Raw genomic sequence first — 17,175 nt, forward strand, 5'->3', positions numbered from 1 at the left:
AGAAAAGAAAAGGACATTACCACACCCCTCTTTGGACAGATAAGGAAGGCAAGACTCAGCCGAGATCCTTTGTGGCAGGACTCCGTAGCTTCCCTGCTGCATCATCTCATCTGATCCCTGACAATGTGCTCAAGTACTATTAAAATGATGCTATTTTTGCATCTACTTGCCCTATAGGAAAGCTTCCTTGGGATCATAGCCTTGGCCCTTGGCAAGTCTGGGATGGAGATTACTAACTGAAGCAACATCACAGAGGCGTGCCCCGAGCATCACGTCATCCTCTGCAGTATATTTAGATGCCTGTCTTCCTGGGGCTCCCTGCCAGCTAGGATGAGCTGGGGCAGAAACAGCAAGACATGCTATTACGCTGGCTTAGACAGGCGACCCTTGGCCTGTCCATGCCAGGGAGCAGCTTACTATCTGAGTTAATTCTCTTGTGAACATATGCACAGGGGACAAGCTACCAGCTCACATCAGGGTCAGTTCCCAGGCAAAGCAGCCAGCCCCTGCCTCTCACTGTAATGAGAAAGAGGAAAAGCAGAGGACAGAGTCTCTGGGGATAAGACAACACTTTGGCATGGCCCAGATCTCCCTACAAGGACATGGGCCGGTTCTAGCTCTTGTTCCAGTTTGGCTAGGCTACGATGTGTGACTGGTCAAACAGTAATCTCCAAGTTGCTATGAACCTCATCAGTCAGTTGACTTCAGTGAATAAGGTTGTCTTCCATAACATCCATGGGCCATGTTTAAAGCCTTCATAGCAAAATCCAAGTTTTCTTGCCAAAGAAGGAACTCTGCTCAAAACTGCCAGAAGTTCTGTTTTTCTCAGCTGTCTTGCCTCCCTGCAGATTCAAATACATATCTTCTCGGTTGCTCCTGGAAACCCTGAATCACGAAGGGCTCTCCTTTTGCCAGCTGGTGGAGGAAAGAATGTTGCCCCTATCACTGGAATCACCCCTAGGGGCAGGGAGAGAGAGAAGGCCGGAATGCAAGGGTAAGCTGAGAATGCCTGCTACGTCTTCACCCTGCCTTGCCCCAGAGGAGCCGCAGGACTCCTTTAGCCATTCCAGTCTGGAGCAGCCTAGGAACTCATCTGCAGAAGGCAGGATGACATATTGGATTTGTTTTAGATTTTGGGGGTCTTGGGGGTTTGGGGCTTTTGGTTGGTTGGTTTTGGTTTTTTGGGGGGTTGTCTTGTCTTTTTTGTGTTTCTCATCCTCAGCAACGTTAATAGCTTCTTGTTTCCTACCCTGTTAGTGTTCCTCCGTCCAAGCTGACATGAAAGGGACTAGACATAATACACCCAGCTGTCCTCGCCAGCTGACTCCTCACTATTCTCTCTATTTTTATCCACAGAGATTGCTTTAGTGCTCTGGAGCTATACAATACTCTCTTTAAGTTCTGGATCCTTCTTCTGAAACACACCTCCACCTCAAATGTCTGCCTCTTGTTCTTTTGCATAATCAACTTCTCTCTGTGCTCAAGATCTCTGTCCTCGGGAATTAACAATGAACTCCATTCTTGGTTTTCCCCTCTCATTAAGGTGTTTTTATATTTTTGAAATATGTAAACCAATGTATTTGGGAGAAATATCAGAGCCATTGAGGCCTTGACACCTGAATGGTTTCCACCAACACTGAATTGTTCTGCTGAAGCCCTTACGGCGGCACCTCAGAACATGGCTGCACTTGAGCTTAGCTCTTAGAGATACAGTGTGGTTAGAGTGAGGTCATTAGAATGGGCTAATCCAATATAATGTCTGTTTTCACAAACAGAGGAGTCAGAAGCCATAAACATACACATTCTCTCTCTCTGCCTCCCTCTCTCTCACACACACACACGCACACACACGAACTCTCTTACACACACATACACACATATACATACTCTCTCACACACATACATACACACATGTACTCTGTCACATACACACGCACATTCTCTTTCATTCTCTCTCTCTCTCTCTCTCTCACACACACACATACACTCTCACACATACGCACATACACACCCTCTCTCACACTCTCCCTCTCTGTCACAAACACACATACATACACTCTTTCTCACATACACATACTCTATCACACATATACACATACACACGCATGCAATCTCTCACATACACACACAGTCTCACTTTCTCTCTCTCACACACACAGACTCACACACACACATGAACTCTCGCACACACATACACACACACTCTCTCACACACATACACACATACTCTCAAACACATATACACACATGCATCTCTCACATACACACACACTCTCTCTCTCACACACACACACACACTCACACATGATCATATGCATGCACACATGCAGCTCAAATAAATACATGTACACATGACCATGAAAAACTCACAGGAAGAAAAGTGCTGTCTACAAACCAAAGAATCGTTCTCAGACAAACCTACCCATCAGCGCACTGCTGCTAGTGTCCAGAACTCTGAGATAATAAATGTCTGTCAAGAAGCTTTGTTACAGCAGCTCTAGCAAACTAATACTCTTGATAGCCTTGTCAAGCTCTGAGGTCTCATCCCCTCCCCCCCCCACCTTAGAAAACATGTCACTTGAGACACGTTTCTATATTGTCCCTATTTCTCATGTGGAGCCCACCCCAGTCCCTAGAAAATCTGGATATTCTATTACCACAGCAAACTTTCTGAATACACTTCACAACTCAGCGAGAATTCTTGGGATGGTGTGTAAACCAGCAATCCTTCCTGAGATTGTAGGCTCCAGCCATTGGCTGCCTGCCCCTAACCCCAGTCACTTCTACTTTGTTCTTACAAAGTTTTACCATTTGGGGGAAAGCTGAACTATAGCAGTCAGGTGCATTATGGGCCTTTCACCTCCCACCCCTCTTTCCCTGTAACATGTGACTTCCTGGGCTAAAGCACAGGATGCCTCATGGTCCATCCCTCTTTCCTACTGTGGGCCAAGGAGGGTAAATTCTTAGGAAGCTGATGGAGGTGACCTCAGCAATCAGCCAGACCCATATGCCAGCTTCACAGGCCCAGGGAGTCACAGTCCTGCCCATGAAGAAGAGACCAGAGAAAGCAAGCATCCAAAGGGCACAGAAAGATGACAACTAATGCCCCAGCTGCCGAGTCATAGCTTATGTCCCGCTTCAGCAAGCATCACAGCTGAAAGTAGATTGTAGTCATGCAACATCATGTCACCCTGTTTTAAATACCTGTGTTATATGGATTGCTCTCTGACATTGTTACCATGTACTTATTCTTTGTTTATTGATTTTATATTAATTAATTAATTTTAATTTAAAAAAATCCTCCTTTCCTGCTGTCTGAAGCTGCAGGAAAGAGAGGTATGAATTGAAAGCCATGGTAACACACCTGATAGCAGGTGGTGTTTATTTTACGTTTTATTGTCCTGCTTCCCCTGCACCCCCAAATATTAAAATTTTTTAAATCCAAGGTATATGTTTTTAAATGAAATTAATAAAAATAATTTTATACTAATTATTAATATAATCTATCATTATTTCAGGTCCCACACTACCAGACCTAAAAGCAGGGGCCGCATCAGCTTATCCGCTGCTGTATCCTAGCAGCAGGTACAGAGCTTCCATGTGGCTCTTGAATCCGTGCAAAACATGAGAACACCATGACCTTTCATGTTCCAAAATGGAGATGTCAATCATCCCAACAGAGGGGAGCACTAGTCTGTCCAACCGCTCAACTGAAGGTCTCAAGTTCACTTGTTCTGCAAAATGGAGGTGTGGCACCGTGTCGTGAAGCCAGGATCCAGTTCTCACTAATACCATGTGACACAAACTCACCCATGGCCTTTCATTCATATTTGCATCATGGATTGGTCCTCTGCACAGCAAAGCTCTGATTGATTCCCTGTCCTTCCCTGTCTCATGAAACATCTGTCTCTTGGTTTAATCAGGAAGCCCTGTGGGACTCTTCTATTTGTCAAGCAAATAAATAGGCTCCTCCTTCTAACTAGTAAGAGATAAAAAAGACTGAAGCACATTTGTATATGCCAAGAAAACTCTGTCCAAGCAATTAGGACCTATGATCCCATTCCATGCCTCTGGCCTATTTTTTTTTCTAGAAATAACAAACAAAATAAATCAACTATACCTCAATCGAATGACGATGTAACATAAGACACTGCACTTAATGGGCTGTAACAGCAAAACCATTGTAGAGCAAGGTAGGTTAATCTAGCATGTCGGTCACTTCTGGATTCCACTCGTCAGTTTGGTCAATGCCAAAACCCATCCCTGCTCCTCCTCCATAATTTCCCTCTCTAATGCAGGCAATGGAGCACAAAACCACGCAGTCTTCTCCCCAGAGGAGCTTGCAGACAATGCCAGCATCCTTAGTGAAGAAAGGACAAGGTAGGAGCTCCCTGCTAGAAACTCTAACCCTATCTCATTCTGTTCACTGCATCCCCTATTTGATTCTAAAGGGTCAAGTTCAACCTCCTAAATAACTCATCTAAATAACAATTGATTTTAGCCTTCAACATATAAGTCATGCTGCTAAGTATTGGTATTTGGAAGGATGGTCCTAAGGACCTGCCAGGTCTTTAGTTACCTATGGCTTAATTATATTCAAAATGTCCAAATGAATAAGGCAACCAATGTTCTAGAAATGTGCTATTTTTTTTCCTGGTATATTTTAGATGTGCTTTCAGAAAGTCCTGAACCAAAGAAAGAAAATTAGATTTATTGTGAATTAACTAAAAAATAAAATAGTATCTTCTGTGCCCAGGGTTAACTAGCCACTGTTGCGCAGAGAAGTATACTTGCTTACATAGTACTATGTTGTCTGTGTGTACAGGAGTCAGAAACAGAGAGAGAAGGGGAAGAGCAAAGGATGTGATTCATGTTCCCAACAGCATCCTCCGGACACACCATGCTTCTGTGAGCAATGAATCCCTATTTAAAGCCTGGAATACAGCTCTGCACACAGCCCATGCTTTATCGTGATCAATGTCCAGCCAGCCTCCTTCCCAAGCTTCCCAAGGCCAGATCATTGGGCGTGTAGAGCACAGTGGTCAGAGAGTGCAAACTCACCGTGAAGACTACCTTCAGGTTATTGAGCATCTCAATTTCCTTTGGGAATCCTTTGCTGCCCCATCGCACCAGATAGTTCTCACTGTGGGAGGAAGAGTAGCAGCCTGTTACAGGTAGAGCATCCATTCATAGATACGGATGAGCATTAGCTATGTTCTCATTGAACATTGTGGCTACTGGAGACAGGGCAGTGTTTGTGAAAAATATATCCCTTCCCTCTGAAAGACAAGTTATGTTGGGAGACAGACATCAAGTGGGAGAAAGAATTATGAACATATGTGTATCCACGAACACCTTCCTCCCCAACTGCTAAGAACATTCTGGCACAGCTGCCTAATATTTTTGCCGAGCAGCTGCATACTCTGTAGAGGTTATAGAGAAAGTCAGAGATGAGAAAGGACAGGATTTTAGCAGGCTCTGCAGAATGCCGAGAGCTTCTCCCTCCCTTTCCAGCCCACTCTCCTTCTCACACTGAATTTGGATTCTTGAAGTTATCTTTTGGGAGTACAACTGTTTCTACTAATAGAATATCTTACTATGATGGACCCTACTACAGTTTTTACTTTTGATACAGTTTGAATAAACTGTTCTAAGGCTATTTGACAACTTCATAATAGTGATATGCAAGTGACCTCTAAATGAAACTTTCAAGATGCCATAAGAATGCACATTGGAAAGTTTATCCTAGTCTACATGGTCAGAGACATTTTTGCTAAGGAAAAAAAAACACATAATCAAGTTGAGGATGGACCATGAAAGGTTATCGGTGAGGTAAAGATGTATGCAACGGTCATGAAAAGAATCTAAGAAGGAGCATTAAGAGTTAAATAGTCAGAGGATAAATTAAAAAGAGACCCAGAGAAAAGGTGTAGGCCATTTGGGGAGTTTTATTTTACTCTATCTTTAAACTAATGGGAGGGATCTAGAGAGATGGACCAGGGGTTAAGAGCATTTGAAGCTCTTGTAAAGGACCCAGGTTTGGTTCTCAGCACCTACATAGACTAGATCACAATGGCTTGTAATTCCAATTCTAGAGTATCTGACCCTAGCTCATCTGGTCTCTGTAGGCATCTTCACAAATATGGCGTGCATACAAACAGGCACACACATACACATAGAATAAAATAAACTTCTAAAAAATTCTAAAGTAATGGAAATTCAGTGAAGAGTTATCTGAGGGGATGGTGGCAACTTGTCACTCAGAGATGCCCCAAGACTCAAACATCACCATTTGCCATCTGACCTCTACTGACAACTATATACACCTGGGTATATAGTTGGTTCACCCAGGCCAGGAAGACTTCAAGGTCCAGTGCTAATGTGATGTAATGCCATGAGACATTAGACGTTATATGCCATGCAGAAACATACAATTGGTGCCAAATAAATGCCCATTAATTTGAATTAATAAAATATAAAATAGCAATATAACCAAATTCAATCCCAATAGGCAGCATAAAATAATTCACCAGGTGAACGAGAACTGCCTTACTCAGAATCTCTCTCTTTCTCAATCTCTCTCTCCCCTTCCCTACACTCAAAATGGTACTTCTTATTTGTCTGGAGTTTTACTGCCAGTTTATTGTTTTCACTTGCTTTTTGGAAAACACGGAGAATTGAAGCCTGGGCTTGTATATGCTCTGTGAGTGCTCGGCTACTGAGTGTTGTTGGTGATGGTTTTGGAACAGGTCTGGTTAAGTTTCCAAGGGTGGCCTTAAACTCACATTCCTCGTGCCTCAGTCTCTAGAATAGCTGAGATGGCAAACCTGCTCCACCCAGCCAGACTTACACAGAGGGTTAAAGAGGATAAAAACTAAAGAAGGGTACGGAACCTTGAGCAGATGGAGTCTGGCCTTCAATTAACTTACAGTTAAAATGCAATCAAATTAAATGTACAATTTTTTTCATTTTTTTAAAGCTAAAAAATTTTCAGTGGGATAGATAGCAAATTTGCTATCAACCAGACACTTGCTATTGATAGCAAGAAGGCTCTATCAGACATTTTTAAATGACCGCCCTTGGTTATTTATGGGTTGCTCGTGTTGAAGTGCCTGGGTTCTGCCCAACACTTTTCATCACATGGTACAATCCCCTTTATGGCCAGCCTATTCCACTTAAACAGCAGGCACCAGCAATTTCCTTCTAAGAGAAATGTAATCATAAATAAGAAAAGCAATTTAGAGGGCTGAGCTGCTCCCATCTATCCTTGCCCAAGAAGAGCCGATGATAGACTCTGAAGGCTTGAACCATCAACACACGGGTAAGGGAAAGGAAGGATTGCCCCATCCTCTTGGACTCCTTGGGACAGAAGCTCAGTTCTGGCCTCCTGCCTGTGCTGCAGCATCTTTTTCCTACCAAAAAAAATGTATTTTTAATTTCCAAGCCAGATCTCTTTGGAGATCCTGAGAACCTGGCCACAAATGGCCTTGACCTGAAAAGATCAGTTCCAAATAAGTTGCCTCCAGTTCCCATTTGAACCCTGACAGAGGATGCCTTAACATCTGGTTGGGATAGTAGGTTAGACTAGTACTGAGATAGTAGGTGACTAGACTGGGCAGGAGTAGAAAGGATTTCAGCTTGAGAGAAGGAGCATCTAATCTGAGTCAGACTGCACGGGGAGGAGCCCAGCTCTCTTTGCCCCTTCCCCATCTCTCTTCTTGTTTTCTCCTGATTGGTACTTTCAAGATTCTGGCACTTTTTTCCTCTCTCCTCCTCTCCCTAGTTGCTGCCCTGTGTCCCTGGCACTCCCAGAGACACCACTCAGACATGTTCCATCCAGGGTGGCACATCAGCCATCTCAATGATCTATCATCTCCCTTCACAAAGCTGACTGAGGCCATCCATCAATGAGTGAATGAGAGGGGCAGGAACCCTCACTAGTGAAAACCCAAGTTGCCATGTATCTAAGGGACACTGAGGTCCTAATGGTGCTGTTAAGACCTTTTCCTCAGGTGCCTACAGTAAAATCGTTAGGAGACAGGAATTTGCCTATGGCACATGGGTAAAATGGCCTATAGAAGCAGAAACTAGTATTTTTCTAGTATCTAGTGGATATGACAGAGTATCTAGTTTTAGTATCATATCCACTAAGACTGAACCAGGTGAGTGGCAGGGACTTAGGTGTTCAATAAAGTCTAGCTTTCCACACTAATGGTGCTGAAACTCTGGTGGTGATCATACAAGGCACGTGATATAACTCATACCTGAGTGGCAAAAATTGCCTGGGGAATAACTTATCTTTGAAGTTAAGTGGACATGGGTATAACTTCAGCTCTGTCATTTATAAACATGTATGACTTTGGGCAAGGGCAAGTTTCCTGACTTTCCGAGTTTCACCTTCCCACCTAAATATCATGCTAGGATCAAATGAGTTGAATACAGACCTATATGCAGTCTTCCTAGATGAACAGCCCTACCACATATGACCATCTCCTGGTGAACCACCATTTACTAGGCACTGCCCGTGACTTCAGTGATCTAGGAAAACACCATTTTCACCACAAACACCAAAAGATTATAATCTAGCTCTATCTATTCTAATGCTCAAATGGAGACTAGGTGTTCCAAAACCCCACCACATGGAGTCAGATGAGGATCAGCTGAAGCAAGGACTGAGCCACAAGTATGGGTGAGGGGAGTTGATCCAGGGGCTGTCAATATTTTTCAAGATTCCCAAAGATATTTCCAGTTCTTGAGCTGAGGCATTCAGGAGTTCCCTCACTTCCTCCGCACCCAAAAGCAGTCAATATAAAGGAGCCATGATGATAGCCTATTGATATGCCGAGCCCATATTATCATGTGATGGTAGCCTATTGGTATGCCAGGCCCATATTAACATGTGGCGATAGCCTATTGGTATGCCAGGCCCATATAAACATGTGGTGATAGCCTATTGGTATGCCAAGCCCATATTAACATGTACTTTTTCTCTTGAAGCCTGAAAATAACAGCCAGAGAGATCAGTGCTTACGGTTTTTAAACAGGAGACTCGGGAGTACAAATGTCTAGCAACTAGTTAGGGTTAAGCAAAGTCAAACACCAGAACAAGGATGTGGGCTTTTATGGAGATCGGAGACATTTCACCATTCATTCCTCAGCTCCTGTTTTAACCACAGGCATTTTTAGTCCACAAATTGCTGTTTGTCTGACTCTCATAATTTTTGGTAACCAAAACACATTATCATCACCATAAATCCGCTGAGAAAACAAATCTAGCATCAAATAACACTTCCACCTGCCTCCCACAGCCTCCAAAAGGGTTCTCCCCCCCCCCCCCGCCCCCCACCATCATAGACATTGTTTCTTTTCCGGTAGGAATTACTCCAGAGAGAGTGATAAGGAAGAAACAATCCTCTGTGAACTTCCAACTCCAACTTCCCACAGGCCACACCGAACACACTGACCTGATGACCGTTTGCTTGTGAGGGTCATAGAGAGACATGAAGAGCTCAGCATCCTCCCCAATTCGGCACACAAAGTTTCTCACAAAGACGTAGAGGCTGTGGGTGGGGGATGAGGAGATCCGAGAATAAACCCCATAATCTGGCTGGTCTTTTGACTGTAGGGTAGAAGGAAGAAGAAAACGAGAAGATATAACATGCTATCCCAATGCCACTTAAAGCAACAGAAAGCTCTCTGGGTCCTGAGGAGCCCCTCCCCTTGTAAGCCTGAATCTTTGAGCATCCAGCCACCTCTACCACAACAAGCTTCTGCAGTCTGAGGCTTTTCTCTTTGACTCTGCTTGCTTTGGTCTGCCTATCCTTGGAGATCGCACCACTGACCCACAATTCCCCATGAAGCTAGTATCATAAAAACCACAAGCTGTAAAGAGAATCTGCTCATAAGTGCTTGTGTTTTTTTAAACTAGTTTCATGTCAACTTGACCTAAGCTAGAATCGTCAGGAAAGAAAGACCCTCAATTGAGGAAAAGCCTTCATAAGATTGACCTATCGGTAAGTCTGCTGAGAATTATTTTGATTGCTAACTGGGAGAAGATGGCACAGACCACTGGGAACAGTGGCACCCCTGGGCAGCTGGTCCTAAGATGTATAAGAAAGCGGGCTGAGGAAGCTATGAGGAGCAAGGCAGTGTGCAGCACTGTGCCATGGTTTCTCCTTCTGTTCCTGCCTTGAGGTCCAGCCCTGACTTCCCTCAGTGATGGAGTGTATCCTGTGAATTGTAGGATGAAATAAATCCTCTCTCCCTCAACTAGCTTTTGGTCATGGTGCTTTAACACAGCAATAGAAACCCTAAGACAATGCCACGTCAACATTAGGTCGCCAGTATACTGGCTCAGCACTGAAAAGAACTCCCAGAGCAACATGCTAAGTCAAAACTGCCAAGACAGAAAAATGGATATTCTATTTAGAAGCTCTAAAAGAGTCAGAACTAGTAAGAGGATGCAATTAGAGGTTCCTGGGGCTTCGGGATAAGGAAGATGCATGAAGAAGTGGTACAGTGGTAGAACTGTCAATATGCTAATTGTTGAGTGGAATATACATCACCACATATTACTAACATCCGCCCAAGTGAAACTTAAGAGACAGCAATTTTTACTATATGAGAGCAGTAACACTATAAGTCTAAAAATGTAATTGCTTTCCAAAGAGGCATAGCAATTAACCAGACCCCAAGTCTATACATCTTAATGAACTATACAGTTGGAGCAGCCATTCTGAAGCCATGAAGCTTCACAGTATATTACACTTTCACTATCAAATCTATTTTTGTACTTATACAAGAATAATTGATTTCAGTGCATGATGTTTTTATTTGCAATTTTTTCAAAAAAAATTAAAGTTTGAAATAATAAAAAATGACACATGGCCGCTATAAATGAGATTTGGTCTTCCTTGAAGTCTGTTGTTGGCTTGCCATCCTACTGAAACTGACATCTGAGTGTTTCCCCACAGTTCCCCTGAGCTGCTCTAGAGAAGCAGACTCTGCATAGACTCCACTGCCTGTCTCTGCAAACCAGTCCACTCCCAAGCTCACCATGCCCTGCCCACACTGGACTTCTTCAGAACTTGGTCTTACCTCGGGGCCTTCACACTTGCTGCTCCCTCTGCCTGGAGCACTGGCCACCAGAGCCCCAGTACTGGTGGATTCCGTGTTACTCTTTCCTCCGAAAGACCTTTTCTGCCTCTTAAAGCATCTCCTAATTCAGTGCCTACTTTATTGCTTTTTATCACCAGCTGCAATTAATTTTTAATTAATTAATTTATATCTTCACTGCCTTTCTTCTCTTCTTTATTCTAGAATCCAGGAGATGGGGAAATTTGTCTGGCATTTAACTGCCTGTGGGATGCATGCTGAATGACTTACAGATCTAAGTAATAATAATGAAGCTTGCGTCGTTTCCAATCATCTCAGTTGTAGGCCAGATGGCCCCTTGAATAACAGTGCAGTAGCCTATTATTTTAGGTTTATGATGTGCTAAATGCCAGCTTTACATAGCCAAAGGCTACCGAACAAAACTCACCATTTCTTCTTTGATGCGCTCTGTGATTTTGTAAGTTGCCTCCTCGTGAGCATGGAACAAGCTGATGACGCTGGTCTTATCAGGGTCCAGTATGTTTCCATCTTCATCTCTGACAATGAGATCGAGCTCAAGGATTCTGTAAGGCAAGAGCTGGAGGTGACGCTGGAGAGGCCTTTAGGATGGCGTCTGCAGCAAACGGCTGACTAAAAGCTAAAACCTCTACTAAAAGAGAAATGGCTAAGTAAACTGATCAGTAATGGGAAACGAGGGAGTGGAGTTTAAAAGTGCATTGTTTGGGGCTGGTAAGATGGCCCAGTCAGGAAAATGTTACTTTCCAAGCAAGAAGACCTGAGTTAGAGTCTCTGAACCCACATAACAAAAGCAGGCATGGTGACAGATGCTTATAATTCCTATGCTCGAGTAACAGGCAAATCTCTAGAGCTCATTGGCTGACCAGCCTAGCCAACTTGGTGGGTTCCATGCCAGTGAGAGACCCTACATAAAACAAACCAGAACCAATGAATGGAGCCAGAGGAACAAATCCTACCGGACTTCCCCATAGGTGTCTCCATCTGCACACACATGTGCAGCTACATGCATGAAAACATGCACACAGAAAGATAGTGTGTCATTTTTGGCTTGCTTAGTAAAAATACCTCCATGAACAAAATGGGACAATATGGGACAAATGGAACAATATGGGAAAATTGTGTATTTTATGTGAAATAGTTCGAAGCACACAATGAGGCACAACAAACCTAGCCAGATGTGTTTTCTGTGTATGGCTAAGAAGAGCCATGTACAGTGATCTAGATGCCAAAAAGGAGCAAATCACAGACGTGGGTTACCCAAGAGAAAGGCAGAGGGCCTGGGGCTGGAAGATATGAAGTAGTCAAAGGGGGCGTGTGCAGTGCCTCAGTTTGTTTAATGTTTCGCTGCTCACGCCCACACACAGAAGTATTCATATATTATTCAATAAACGTGTGAGAATGGTTGTCGGGATAAAACTATCTGAGATGTATTGATCGCTGCCCACTGCTCGTTCTTCAGCTGCTTGGTTTCCAGGCCACGGGCTTTCGCTTCTTTGGTATTGATCTGTGTCAACAGCGTCTGTCATTCTCCTTGTTATTAAAGATAGCAACAGCACTCACCATGCACTGACAGGAAACTCACACAAGCATTAACTACTTTACATCTGATCACACACCCACCACCACCACCAACAACAACAACAACCACCCTGCGAAGCAGATTCTACTACTCTTCCTATTTAAAAGAGACTAAGAAGAGGGAGGTAGTTCATTTTTCAAAACCACCATATTGATATAAGCTACCACAGCACCCCTGCCTATACTTTGAGCCCCTACTGTAAACTCTTAGGAGTCTGTATAGGGTGGGCTGAGAGGAGGGGCAGGTTGGCAGGTTGTCCTTGAAGTTCCTTTAGCATTTGATGCAAGTTCAAGTGTCAATCATCCATGCTTAGAAAAAAGGGGAGGAGAGCTGGAAGTTTAGAGAGGGTCAACAGTCATCTTACTGGGCCCCGTTAGAAAGACCAGCCTTTTCAAGGAACATCAAGGGCAAATGAAGGACATGGCTCTACACTCTTAAGAAGCAAATTTAGAAGCATGTCTCGTATCTCATCCAAATACAAACGGAAGGGAGCCAAGGATCACCCATTTGTCCACATTCATTACGAAATTAACTTCCAGCTAGATATGACTCATAGCATTGCATGGCCATGCTGCCCAGATAGTGATGCCAAGGGGGATAAAGGCACTCAGCTAATGCTGAGGAGAGACTCATGTGACCCCAGAAAAGATGGAGCAGAGCCGATACATAATTTAGCCGAAAGATCTCTCTAGCTCTTCCCCTCAAAATTGATCAAAGTGGATTCAGTTCTGAACTGAATGAATAAAACATCCTCCCAGGTCCAGCCATCTTGGGACTTTGAGGAGTCATTTGATGATTCCTCGTTGCTTGGATATGGAAGAGCTTGTCCACTGTTCTCTCTTGGAACCTGGGAGCAGGTGAGGCTGGCTTTCAAGTGAATACTGCTACGCTGAGCCAGCACTATTCATTGTGAAGACTGAAAAGTTTTGATGTGTTTTCTCCTCAGGAGGGAGCCCCTTTGCTCTCTTTGGTTCAAGAAAGTGGTACTACAGATCCGAGAAGAGGTAAGGCAGGAAACTCCACACCCCACACATATTTTTAAAAGACGGAGAATAAAGGGAAACAGAGTTGGATTTTGCTAAGCTCGCTATCAGACTTCGAACAAATGCAAGCTTTTCTGCTGGGTACTCCAGGCTTCTTCCGAGCTAATCTGCACTCCCCACTCATCTCCTGGACTGTCGCTCCGACTTTCTCTTAACCACTTGCACTCATCAGACTTTCTGGTCGCTGTGACCAAGTCCTTTAGGAAACCAGCTTTAAGAGAGGAAGGACTTGCTTTGGTTCACCAGTTCAAAGGTGTCACCCCATCACGCTGGGGACATGACGGTGGGGCAGTGCAGTCCATAGCATGGTGTCCATGAAGGACAGAAAGGAGGATCCAGACAGGAGCCAGAGTAAAATGTGGTTCCTAAGGACACATCCCCTAGAGACCTACTTGTCCTTGTTATCTCCCAATAATGCCATCATACTATGAATTAGTCAAGGCATTTAAACACACAAAGCCCTCAAGATCCCTGTTAACACCTTCCCACACATACCTGGACTAGTGTATTATTAATCCCCTAGGCATTTAGTAATCCAATCCCATTGACGGTCCAGATTAACCATTGTACCACTTCACTTAGTTTCCTAGTCAGCTTTAATTATCAACCTAGAGTCACCAGTTGAGGAATAGCCTAGAACAGGTTGACCTATACCAGCCATTCTCAAAATGTGGGTGTAAACCCCCACAGAGGTTATATATCATATATTTACATTGTGACTCATAACACTAGCAAACTTACAGTTATGAGGTAGCAATGAAGTAATTTTATGGTGGGGGGGTCACCACAACATGAGCAACTATATTAAAGGGTAGCGACATTAGGAAAGTTGAGAATCATTGGCCTATGTGCATGTCTGTGGGGAACTGCCTTGATTATTAATTGATGCAGGAGGCTGCAGCCCACTGTGGGCAGCACCATTCCCAGACAGGTGGTCCTGTGTTGTGTAAGAACACCAGCTAAGCATGAGCCTATGAGTGAGTGAGCCAGAAAGCAGAATTCCTCTAGGATTCTCCTGTTTGAGTCTTGGCTCCTCACAATGACTGACTGTGCACTGGAAGTGTAAGCCACATAAATCCATTCCCCTTTTGAGTTGCTTTCAGTCAGAGTGTTTTATTACAACAACAGAGAGAAAGCCAGAACATCCAGGAACTCCTGCTGGCCTTGTTAGTCAGGGCAGTTGTCATCTACTCTACCTCCTCAAGCCCTCGTCCATTCGTTCTCCTCTCTTGATAGCTATGCTTCTTACCCAAAGTGTCTCTGTGCTTCTCTGCCCCCTTCGCTGTGCCATACCGACTCTTGGAGGCAGAAGAACACAGCCCTAAGCACTTGGACTCTGGAACTATACTCTCTGGCTCTGCTGCCTCTGGAATCAAGGCACCTAAATCAGTCCTTGAGCTTCAGTTTCCGCATTGGATAAATGATGATAGTATCTACCTTATAAACTCATTGTAAGGCTGAGCTGAGCTACTATGTGGGAAAGAGTTAAAGTATGCTTGCCACATAGAGAGCACCCAAGGTTTCCATCAAAGGTCTGTGCCTACTAATTCCTATTGTTGTTTCTGGTTTTCACAGAGGCTGTACTGTACATTGCACATCTCTGTACCCAAAGACACTATCCTATGTACAATGGAAGTCTGATATCTTTTGTTTTGTTTTTTGTTTGTTTGTTTGTTTTCGAGACAGGGTTTCTCTGTGTAGCCCTGGCTGTCCTGGAACCAGTTTGTAGACCAGGCTGGCCTCAAACTCAGAAATCTGCCTGCCTCTGTCTCCCAAGTGCTGGGATTAAAGGCGTGTGCCACTACCACCCGGCTGGAAGTCTGCTATCTTAACAACAGGATGGAGAGACTCTTAAGACATTGCTAAGACTTGGGGTTCCGCCTACTCTAGTGTCCTTGAAGTTCTGTCCAGATGCTGGCATCCTGGATGCAAGGAAGCCATCTCTCCTATACAAGAGCCATGAGTCCAGGGTGTTATTGTAATAGTAAACAGCCCAGCTCCCTCTCACTTCCAGCAGAAGCAGCAGACAAGGGAAGCAAGAAGCAAAGAGCCCCTTAGCTTAGGGCCATGGTCCCCACGGTGGGACATCTCGCAATTCCACAAAGGGAATGGCTGAAATGGAAGACACTGGGTTGGGCTAGAGGCTGTTACAGAGGGGAGCCTAGTTTATGGTGAGCTGTCTTCCTCTTCTCTCTCCCATTGTCACCCCCCCATTCATTCAGTTACCACTTGTGGGGTAGTCACTGTGGGAGAGATCCCCTAGCACTGAGTCAGAGAGATGACTCAGATAGTCAAGGTTTAGAGGGTCTCTGGATGTGAGGAAAGGCAGAGCGGAGGGGATGATGGCTATCCCAGGTGCACAGGGGCTGCAGGGACACGTATCATAGCCGGGTGGTCAGTAAGGGAAATGAGGAGGCCTTATTACAAGTGACAGCCATTTCTACCACCCTAGACCTCAGGAGGTCCACTGAGGAGATAGCATCTGAAGGCTACTCTGTAAAGCAGAAAACACCTCCAATTCTCACATGCTTTGTGTTCAACTGAAGACATCAGCCTAGGCATGGCAGAAGCGTCTGCATAGCAACCTATCACTGTGGGATGACACTCCGTGGAAACAGATTTGGATACACTTCCAAGACAGTAGGATGAGCCTCTGGGATGGGAAGCAGGTAGACTCTGGCCTCAGCTCTCTGCATTGGAGCCCCATCCTGGTGAGCATGATGAAGGCCAGAGAGCCTGACTACCAAGTAAGCTCACCCTATTCTCTGGAGGGTTCCTTCCCCTCAGGCTCAGGGTTCAGTTCCCCTCTCTGCAGTCTAAGCAGGCTGTGACCTCTCCTGCACCCTGGTATTCACTTTTTACTTAAAAACCCTTTATCCTCCAAAGCCCAAGGACCATCTCCTCCACAGAGCTTCCCCTATGAAAAATATTCTTGCTTCTTGAATACTAAGCTATCAAACTCATGACAGTAGACAAGTGCTCACTCATAACATACTCCTAACTGGACTGGACGGCAGCCACTGGTAACCCTTCATGGATAGGGACTTGCATTTTTGCAGCACCCACACCTAATAGAAAATCAATCCAATTATAATGGCTTCACACATTTATGTTGGAATAAGTGAAAATATACACAGGGCATTCAAAAAACTGAAAAAGAGGGGTGGGGCTTAATTCTTTTCTAACACAGCTTAAGTCTATAGCCTGGGGGTGCCATTGACTAGCTATAGAACTTTGAACAATTAACTTCACTCCCTTAAAAAAAAAAGAACTATTTTATTTTTAACTGTGTGTTTATGTGTGCACACATGTGTGAGCGCAGATTCCCTCAGAATCCAGAAGAGAGGGCTAGATCCTCTAGAGCTGGAGTTACAAGCAGTTGTGAGTCACCATGCTTGTGTGGGGCACTGAACTGGCATC

General features: G+C 44.3%; 1 protein-coding gene across 3 annotated transcripts in view; it reads right to left on the minus strand.

Annotated features, from left to right (window-relative positions):
* The window catches only part of Dock2 (dedicator of cyto-kinesis 2), a 557,091-nt gene that overhangs the window by 482,572 nt on the left and 57,344 nt on the right, over window positions 1-17,175 (minus strand). For 2 of the 3 annotated variants that reach the window (NM_033374.3, XM_017314861.2), the window contains exons 7-9: window positions 11,543-11,678; window positions 9,465-9,619; window positions 5,062-5,143 (exon numbers count right to left, since the gene is read on the minus strand). In NM_033374.3, the coding sequence (NP_203538.2) occupies window positions 5,062-5,143; window positions 9,465-9,619; window positions 11,543-11,678 (373 nt within the window). Of the gene's footprint in view, window positions 1-20; window positions 122-5,061; window positions 5,144-9,464; window positions 9,620-11,542; window positions 11,679-17,175 lie in introns of those variants that run through there. The other variant, XM_017314862.2, reaches the window with a different exon arrangement.

This window comes from Mus musculus, chromosome 11 (genome assembly GCF_000001635.26).
Source record: "Mus musculus strain C57BL/6J chromosome 11, GRCm38.p6 C57BL/6J".
In the NCBI taxonomy this organism is placed as follows: domain Eukaryota; kingdom Metazoa; phylum Chordata; class Mammalia; order Rodentia; family Muridae; genus Mus; species Mus musculus.